Source organism: Eptatretus burgeri, chromosome 9 (assembly GCF_056783735.1).
Source record: "Eptatretus burgeri isolate ZD-2024b chromosome 9, Ebu_testis_v1, whole genome shotgun sequence".
Lineage (NCBI taxonomy): Eukaryota > Metazoa > Chordata > Myxini > Myxiniformes > Myxinidae > Eptatretus > Eptatretus burgeri.
In genome coordinates this window covers 34,716,053-34,726,094 of record NC_140969.1, presented here as the reverse complement: position 1 = coordinate 34,726,094, position 10,042 = coordinate 34,716,053, and the positions used below count along the sequence as shown (strand labels likewise).

The window sequence follows — 10,042 nt, the reverse complement described above, 5'->3', positions numbered from 1 at the left end:
TTTGATTTGGTGAGATTGACGTGTGTCAAAAAAGTTTATGGGTAGGTATGGTGGATCATGTGAGATGAATACACCACTTGCTTGAAGATCTTAAGGGAAGAGTGTGATGGAACCACCTACAGAAGGCAGTTCCACAAACTGGAGAAAAGAGTGGATGTGGGGTGGAGGGGGATGTGGGGGGGGCACAAAGCTTGGATTTTGGGAGTTGAACCAGGAAGGGTTTCTGGACTTGTGTTTTGACCTCATCATATTGAAGATGTTAATAATGTTGAGTGCTTTAGTTTTCACAGAATTCAGGCAAGAGAGATGCGATGCTGGCGCCTTAATTGATAGGGGAGAGTTGTACTCGACTGATGTATGGACAAAGGCCTTGTCGGCTGTGAGTACCTCTGGGTTTTCAAGGAAATACTTGGAACGATGGTCGACCCAGGAGAGATCATGGCTGATGGGAAGGCTTCGAAGCTCTCGAGACCGAATCTCTTGCGGCGGCTGATCGGTGAAATAGATGGGTGGGTTCATTTAATTATACTTCCAGAGCGATGGGGTGAGACTGTGGAACATGTCCTTCAGTCTTCGAAAATCTAATTTATCAGATCAACGTCTGATCAATTTCAGATCAGCAGAGATGTGCAGCTGCTCTCTGCCTGTTAATGGGATGGGGGTACTGTATGACACAATGTGAAGTTGTTATCTGCAAAAAGGAAGAGAGGGTTTTCCCAAGCATCAGATGGGTCATTTATGTAGATGAGTAATGGGAATGGACCCAAAACACTGACTTGGGGATTCTGGCCTCCACAGGGGAAAGTCGAGGATAGGGTTTCTGCAGAACTGCACCAACCTTTGGCCAATGATCTGTCAGGTTAGAATTAGCAACAAATGAGTTTGAAATGGAGGTGTGGGTGGCAGTGTTGTACGATCATTCTTTTGAGGATGGGAGATATTGCATCAACACATGATTGGCATTAGACCTTGCAAAATGACATTCGTGCAAAGTGTCTGAGAAGTTGGCCTGGGACTTGGCCTGGGAGGTATGGAGCTGGCAGGCCTGTTGGTGCCCACAGCAATCAAAATTCTTCTTGGTGCTGAGCCAAGGGTGATGACACTTGGCAGCAGCACCCTTGCTTGAAGTGTCCCCATGGTCGAGTGGAATTGCCGCAATGCCAGGCAGGTGGCAGCTACGTGGCTGAGTGTACACTTGTCAACACGCAGGATAGTGAGTGCCAGGAACACTGAATGCAAGTACAGAGTCACAAACCTTACGGGGTGGGAGACTGGTTGCTCGGTGCACAGAAATAGAAGAAACACTGCAAGGTGGGGTGTGCTGATGATTCTTCCAGTCAGTTAGAGCAGTTGCAGAATGCGACCAGGAATTCGGAAAAAAATTTATCTGATTGAAGGGATGCGACCATAAAGGGTTGAATAAACAGCAGTGGGAGGCTTTGTGCAATTTGCTTATGAAATATCGAGATGCTTTCTCTTTACCCATCCATGACGTCAGACAAATCAGCAACCAAATTGATAGTGGTCTGGTCTGCCCTGTTTGTCACCTTCCTCAGAGGCTTTCTTTTGCAAAAAACGATGAGTCGGAACAGCAGACACAGGAACTACTAAAAGCTAGTTTTATAGATGCCAGTTTCCTGTAGTTTATGGGTGGGCGTGGAGGTACATTTGTTTGTATATCGTAATCCAGTTATTGTTCATAATTGATTGTTCAATGCCTCGTTTGCTTGAGTGACGGCAGTTGGTTGTACGTGAGAATGCTTACAAGATTTCTCACCGATTTGTGGCTGATTGTTGAACTCGCAGGATTCTTTTAACACACAACTATGTGAACGTCATGCATTTCCAAAGTGTTGACCATCCACTGTAAATTTATGCTGGTTTGAGATTTTCTTGAAAAAATATTTTTTTACCGTCATCAGTCAAAGGAAGGCATCGCATATCATCAATTTGGATTCCGGCCACGTCACTCGACCTTGGTCATACTGCTTCTACTCTCCCAACAATTGATGGAGGCCCTCAATGTCAGATATGAGATCAGGGATGTCTCTCCAGATACATGTCGAGCTTTCGATACAGTCCGGCATCCCACCTTGCTCTCCAAACTATCTGCCTATGGCATCCAAGGTGAACTCAACACATGGCTTTCTGACTTCCTCTACTCTCGTAACCAATGTGTGGCACTCGATGGAATTCTTTCATCTCCTCTCCCTGTGAAGGCTGAAGTGCCCTCAGGCAATATTCTGAGCCCAGTTATATTCCTGGTATTCATAAATTATCTGACTCTCTGGAAAATCCCCTTTATATATTTGCTGATGACTCCACCCTCTGAACCCTCTTCAGACCTTGAAAGAATCACAAGCTGGTCAAACACTTGGACTAGGTCTTTCAATCCTGACAACTCTATCTCTATCTCCCAAGGATCATCTGGCAAACTCTCCCATCTACAGTTCTTAACGATATTCTTGAAAAAGTTCAGTCACTCAAACTCTTGGGTCTCACATGAAATTTCTTGGACAAACCACATTTCTAAGTTGACCTCCAAAGCCAGGCGCCGACTGGTCATCCTCTCTCGTACAAAGTCTTTCCTTGGCACACCTGAACTCGTATGCATCGACAAGGCCTATATATTCAGTTCAATGGAGTGCTGCTCTTCCCTCTGGGATGGTGCCCCTGATTCACACCTTTCTCAGCTTAATGCCATGAAAATATCATCATTGGAATCTCCTACGATTAAGCGGAATCTCTGAATCTATCACTTTCCCATCACAGACAGGTCGATGGTCTCTCTGTCTTCTATTGTCTCCTTTATGGTCTTGCACCCTCTGCTTTTTCCATGCTTCATCCCCCCCCCCCACCCCCCCTCAGGTTTGTGCAGGGTGCACACAGTCCACCATCAATGCCATTCTGGTGAAACTCCCAAAATACAAATTCACTTCTCACCTCCACTCCTCACTCACAAATTCACTGTTCACACAAAACTCCCAAAGTACAAATTCACCGCTCCACTTGATCCCACAGGTTGTGTTCCTCCTTTTTCCTGCCTGTGGAATCAACTACCACATTCTCTTCAATCCCCTTCTGCTCTCCAGGTTTTCAAAACAATTGTTCACCACCATGTCAGATCATCCCCAATCCAAAACCATGATCTTTTCTACTCCCCCCATCATCCCCTCCCGCTTCCAAGCCCACATCCTTCCAAATTTTCAGTGGTTCCTTCCTGAGAGGTTGCTTCTACATCCACCTTGTCTCACCTGTGTATCCTCCCCTACCCCTAATTCTTCCCCACATCTATTATTCGTCCGTCTCCCTCTATTTTGTCCCTCAATCACATCTGTCTACTCTTCCTTTTGTTATGTTGCATCCTCATCCATTCTTTGTTCTCCCTCTTCAATGAGCCTCGACTTTGTATACAAAAAAATGAAAAAAAAAAGGCAAGTGGTCATTTGATGCTAAAGAGCAGCAGACGAAAACCAGTTCAAACTCTACTCGGTGGCGTAATGGTGACAGCATTTGCTCTGAGTCTGGGTGATTAGTGGTTAAAACACGAAAGTCGAGTCCAACCAAAGATTTAAAAAATGGTACTTGCTGCTTCCTTGCTTAACCGTCAGCATTTAAGAGGTTAAAGTACAGACAAACAACTCTAATTTGGCAACACAGCAAAGGCTTTTATGGGCCGACCAGCCTTCTCATTCCCAAGCATATGCACTTCATCACTGGAACATCTACCTGAATGAATGGACCTGAACGTATGCTTCTTCCCCCCCCCCCCCACTTCGTTGGAGGTCTTTCTGATGAGGTCACTCCATTTCCACACTTTGACAACACCGGTGCCTGCAGTTGGTTACTCGATGCCATGCCGTGCAATGGCCCTCATGGGCTGCGGAAATATAAATACGTTTCAGACTCGTTTCATCTGCATCCAAGGAAGGACCATAACTCAAGCTGAACACTACCGCCCCTCCGACATCATTTCTAGCAGCTAAGAAACAGCTCAAGGAGAGCAACTTTCGCTGAGTATGCTCATGTACAATACGTCGATTCAACACTGATTGCTGGCCTGTATAGTAAACCACAGCAGCAACCGCACAGCCACAAGTAAACTAAGTTTCCCTTTTCACAAACTAAAACTTCCCACCACAGAACCGAACATTTCACAAATCCAACAATTAAAAGATGACGACCAATGGATTATTGATCACGGCATTCTGCTCACCTGTCCGCAAACTATATGCAGAACATGTTTCTGGCTAGTCTTTCTCATTCTCTTCAACTTCCCTTAACTCAGACCACATGATTGGCCAGAATATCTAAGCATTCTCGACTTTTGCAGAATGTAATGGGTTTGACAACCACTACAACTTTTACCCCTTTTCCAGAACCTTTAATATGGCATCAATGAGTACATCACCTGCATGTTTCAAGAAGATTGGTGCATCTGCACTGGAAATCTTCCTCCGCAGTGAGTCTCATTCGGGGCAATTGAGATCGATTACATTGAAAGAACTCAACGGTCGACTGATGGATTATAGAGACATTACCATGTTGTCCTTTTGGCTTGTATTTTTCATTCCTCTCCACATGCCCCCTCCCGTAGAGAACATTAAGCAATCATATGATCTTCATTTGCACTCGACTTGACTTCATAGTTTTACAAAGTATCCCTTCCGCAGTCCATCATGGTGTGTTGGAGGTGTGCATCATCTCAAATGTACATGTTCGTCAAACTCTCAACTGCTGTATATGCATTATGGTTTTTTTTAATATCAGAAGAGTTTGATTGTAAGCTACCACTGCGAATAGGAAAAAAAAAAAATTTGATTCCACTTGCTGTGCATGCTCATACCTCCTCACTCCTCCCTTCGTGTCTCCTCACTCCTTCTGGAGCAACCACTCCCTATTGCTCATCACTCCCACTTTACGACATTACCTCATAATCCCCCACCTACGCAAGACTATCCATAACCTCCCCTCACTACGCACCCTCCTCCTGCCAACCCCTTGTTCATTCCTTTCCAATACACCCACTGCCTCTCCAATGCCCTTACCGTCTTCGGCTTGGACACCATCGTTATCAATTATTATCATAGAAAAGTTTTACGCAAGTTAATTGAATGATCTCGGGATTATCAAGAAAACATGGTTCGGTTTGAAATGCTGTTCATGCGTAAAATAACATCGTCCATTGGTCCAGCCATTTTGCAGTCTCCTGGGAGAAGTATAAATGTTCCATGGGAGGGAAGGGGGGAGTTCCTGCAAGACGTGTCCTTTGCACTGACATGTGCTGAATCTGTATAATGAGTCTCGTTCATTGCATTGTTATAATTTCCTTATTTTAATATTTTTACACAGCCATTTTGTTTTCGACCACCTTTCTTTCGCATGTATCTTGGCAGTTGTTGGGATTTTTTTTGTTTTTCTACAGCAGCTCAAACATTGATGCTTTGTGCAAAGTAGATGATGAATATGGCATGTGGTGTATGTGGACGATGGTCTATCAGGGATCTAACCTTGTATCACAGATCATTTAAGCGTAAAGCAAACAACATTGGACTGTCCACACCATTGAGTTGTTAAAATTTTCCACCACCCATTTAGGTTTCTCTCTTGATTGATTAACCAGACACGGTGGCGTAATGGTTAGAGCATCGGCCGTGAGTCTCGGGGGTCAGTGGTTCAAAACCCAGGCCGAGTCGCACCTTGCTTGCCGCTCAGCATTTAATAGGATAGAGCATGCACGAATAATTCTGGGAAGGCAATGGTTAACCACCCGGTTGCTTGGGAAGCACTCAAGCCCTGTAAGGAGTATGGTACATCAAAATTAAAAAAAAAATAATGAAATGCATTTGGGGAGGGGAGAGGGGTGATGGTGTTTATGCCATACAAGACTGTGCAATTTGTAAGGTTTTACAGGAATCGAACATGTATTTTGTACATAAACCAATTTTGTTTCGTTCGACCCTCTGTTCGGCATGGAAAACCTTCAAACAGCTTGTCGATGAATTGTCAAGGAATCAAGTTTGTGTGTCATCCAAGAATCGTCAAAGTTCATCAAGGGATGTTTGAACTCGACACTATGTTGTAACTATGTAGCAATGGCATTCTGAAGTACGGTATTTCATTGTAGTGCATGGAAACTATACGTGCTGTTACTGTTAGGGTATTGCAATAAATGCTATTTATCATTAGTCAGGTCGGTTTAGGTAGGAGAAGCAAACATCAAACATGGACTTTACAAGGTGCCACCATGGACATTGAAACAGGCGACTGGTTGTCGAGTTCAGCCTTGAGATCTGCAAGACGTTTTCTGCCCTGTAAAGGGATGGACACGCACTTCCCGCATGCCTTACAGAGTGACATAAAAGTGCCCTCAGTTTGGGTAGCCTTCCGTGTTCAGAAAGCAAGCCACCTGAGTGCAACTAATCTTGCTTCAAGATCCATTGCATCATGACCAAGTGGATGGATCAGAAAGCCATTGATGGGATTGGATAAACTGTTGCATGAGAAAGAGAATAAGCTTTTATCAAAGTATTCCCACATGTTGATTCAATGTTAGATGTCATGGAGATGGAACTGGAAGTTCAATACTTTTATCAGAGGGAACATTGCAGTCCATGTCATTTTTCCTCCTGTGAACAGTCACGTTGCAGCAGCATTGAGGTCGCTCTCGAACAATAGCCAGATCGATGTTGGCTTTGACAAGAACATGGTTGGATGTTTTGGAGCAATGTCATTTGAAGATGTCGAAGTCACCACAGATGAGGAAGAGCGAGTTAGGATAACTAGTTTTTCCACAGAAAGAGAGGTAAATGTGGAATTATCATGATACAGTTATTTTTCAGGAAAGGAAAAGGTTGAAAAGAGAATGTCGAGTTATCAACTGGCTGTTGCTTTCATGTTTAACCCTAATGAAACGGATCCCGATGGAGGCCAGGCACAAATGGACCAGGAATTGTGGGATGGCTTCCACATGTGCCTTTAAAAATCCAGTGCCTTTGCCATTCGCCGATCCGGAAAATGTCTCCAATGAACGGGAACCTTTCAACAGACCTGTTTGCAATCCGTTCTAACCGGACATCATTCCATCTGCAATTGTTTCCATTTGTTCATTAAAATATCAGTTTGACTGCCATAAAAAAAAACACTCGGCCTTAATTGTGCATCACACTGCAGCATGCAACTAGACATGGTGGCCTTGACCCGAGGTTGCATCACTTTGGAGCACATATCACGATGTAGACAATGAGTCGTGTTATACCTTGTACATAATTTGATTATATTAATGTTCGCTCGCTCGAGCTGTAGTTTGTTTGCTTTTTGGTGTACGCTTGTGGAACACAACCTCTATTTCTTGTCCTTATGGTCTGCCTGTATTTATCATGCGCAAGTGGTCTTTGTGTTGATCAGCCATCTTTGAAAATCCCATTGTCATCACATAAATAGAGAAATGATCAGTTGGTCAGAAGTTGCCAAAATGGGAGAGGTTCGTTATAGCAGGTACTGGTAATGTTGGTTTGTGCTCGTGTACTTGAGGGATGCTGACTCGTGCTGAGAAACTCTGCAAAGGAAACTGCTAGTGCATATTGTGTGGTTTATTCGGAGTTTTAAGCAGCCAGTTTTAACCTGTTGGAGTTGTATCTTCACCAATGACCCGATGAAGGCTTGCATCGGTTAACCTGAGCTAACCAGGCTCAAAGTGCTGTATTGGTATTCAGTTTAACGAAGCAAGGTGAACTAGTTGATGAAATTTCATTTGCTGATCTAGTTGATGAAATATCGTACAAGTTATTTTCTATTCTTTAAGGGCATTACTGTCTGGATTTTCTTGCATTGCAATTCATGTTTTATTGTCTCTGTGTGAGCAAACTGGTGTCGTGGACAATTCTTTAACTCTTCTTGAGCCAAAATCGCTGCTAAAACTTTCAGTTGTGGGTGGCGGGGTGCTCGGGTCATGCTGAAGCTGGAAACCTCAATATGGTAATCCGTGCTTATAAGTGAGAAACACAATAGGTTTCAGTTTCTCTCATTATAAGAAGTAGAGCAGACATCATGTTTGGATACTTGTGGCACGGTGGTTATTTTCACTTGGTGTGTCGGAGAACTTAGTGGAACATTATTTATTCACTATTGTCAAAAATTGAGATAGGTTGCCTCCTTGCCGTTAACCTGTCTAATCTGGGGCTCAGGCACCTCCTCACTTAATGTGGATCGATGGTTCGTGGCAGAGGCCGAAAACCTGGCGAGGATAAGTACCAACAACAGAATTTTGGTGACAATATGTGCTGTTAAACATGTTTACACAAGGCCAAACTGTTTCGCTGAATGAAATTCAAAATTTGTAGAACGTATAGACAGGAAATGCGAAACTAACTTCACGCTTTGAATGTTGTTAATGAAGTGCATTTCATTCACCCTAAGCACAGTCTGACATCTGCATAGCTGAGTCTCTCACATTGCATGCATCATCACATGGAAACAATTGAGACATGCAGGACCATTTTTTGTTTGGCCATTGCTATGGAACGAATACCCTCATCTCCATGTGCACAGGCACAAGTGAATCTTCACGCTTTGACCTCACGCCTCTTCTGGAGGGCCACGCCAGCGGCACCACTTCAACGTCGACAAACCGCCACGTCGAGGAGGCCGGCTGGCTGAAACAACTTCTCACAGAAGTGACGATGACCAGTCGTGCATACCAAGCTCGCTGCACAGAAGTAGAAGGTGCGGCAGTATGCAAGTATGAACCAACTGAGAATCTCAATGTTGTAATGTAAAGTGGATGAGAAAAATGTGGATGTAAAGACAGTTTCTTTACATCCACATTTTCTCCCAAGTGATAATTCTGCTCAATCTGTACTTGTGTAAAATAGATGGAGCATATCCACTTCGTAAACAAAATAACTTGTCCTCTTGTTTCACAAAGCTTATAAATGTAACATCATATGTCTCTATCATGGAGGAAACTATGCATACAGTTTAATCTATACTGTAAGTGAGCCATGGGTCTGTCGTTATTTTTCTCAAAGATGGTTGAACGGATATTCATCAAACTTTCAGGGGTTCGTCAGTTAGTGGCAGGGAGTGCTTTCGACAAAAAAATTGAAATATTTGAAATAAAAAGTCAATTTTTTTTGGAGGGGGGCAGGGGCGGGGGAGATTAAAAAAAATCGCTCAATAATGCCAAAGCCTGTTTGATTAATGACAGTCATATTTAAGGACACATGCACATAAATAAATAAAAATTACCAGACATTAAAATACAAATAAACCTCTTCCAGAACGTGGCAGTACATCTTCCTGAACGCACCATATTTATACATTGGCGTCAAACTTAACCCAGAAACATCAAAGGTTCATTCACCAGCATCCATTCAATGACTATCATCAAATTCCACTTCTAAGGTAACACTTTTACAAGATGCTTCTTAGCCAATAATCTACAGGGTGTTTACAAAGTCCCGTTACTCCCTCCGCAGATCCTGATAAGTGAATATAATGAACACACAAAAGGTACTGTATAAATGAAATGAAACAATGGACACACCAAACTTTTATTATCATAAATACCAAAATATTAACATGAATATATATAAATATATATATATATATATATATATATATATATATATATATATATACATATATATATTATTGCGGGCTGGGGGTCGGGTGAGAAGACCACGAAGTGGAGGAAGCTATCTCGGTTCCCACCAGACTCCCCAGAATTGAAGGCCGTCGCACACGGATAATTCCTTGACGCGGCGGGTCGCTTAACCGACCGTGGACGCCAATAACTCAACCGCGTGACCCAGGGTCCTCCCGTCTATGGGTTAATCAGGTTACCTAATTGATCACGTGGTTTAATTACCGGGAAAAACGCCCTTGGTACACCTTGTCTGAACTGGATCACTCTACCGGATCCGATGTAGCCGAGCGACACTGTCAAGGACGTACCGGCTAAAAGGAATGGATCGTTGGGAATAAAGTCCTGGCTAAGCAAGGATTCGGACCATGCTGGATCAATGAAAGAAACCACAAA

At 43.3% G+C, this 10,042-nt stretch overlaps 1 protein-coding gene and 1 long non-coding RNA gene across 5 annotated transcripts in view; one reads left to right on the top strand and one right to left on the bottom strand.

Annotated features, from left to right (window-relative positions):
* Window positions 1–10,042, bottom strand: part of LOC147019879 (uncharacterized) — a 127,038-nt gene that overhangs the window by 23,387 nt on the left and 93,609 nt on the right. The window lies entirely within an intron of this gene.
* LOC147019880 (sarcolemmal membrane-associated protein-like) overlaps window positions 1–10,042 on the top strand; it is a 204,523-nt gene that overhangs the window by 115,327 nt on the left and 79,154 nt on the right. For all 4 annotated transcript variants that reach the window (XR_015061559.1, XM_085894680.1, XM_085894682.1 and 1 more), the window contains one exon: window positions 8,551–8,724. Coding sequence is in view for 3 of the 4 variants with exons in the window: in XM_085894680.1 (XP_085750806.1) it covers window positions 8,551–8,724 (174 nt within the window). In the remaining variant the exon portion in view is untranslated. The remainder of the gene's footprint in view (window positions 1–8,550; window positions 8,725–10,042) is intronic.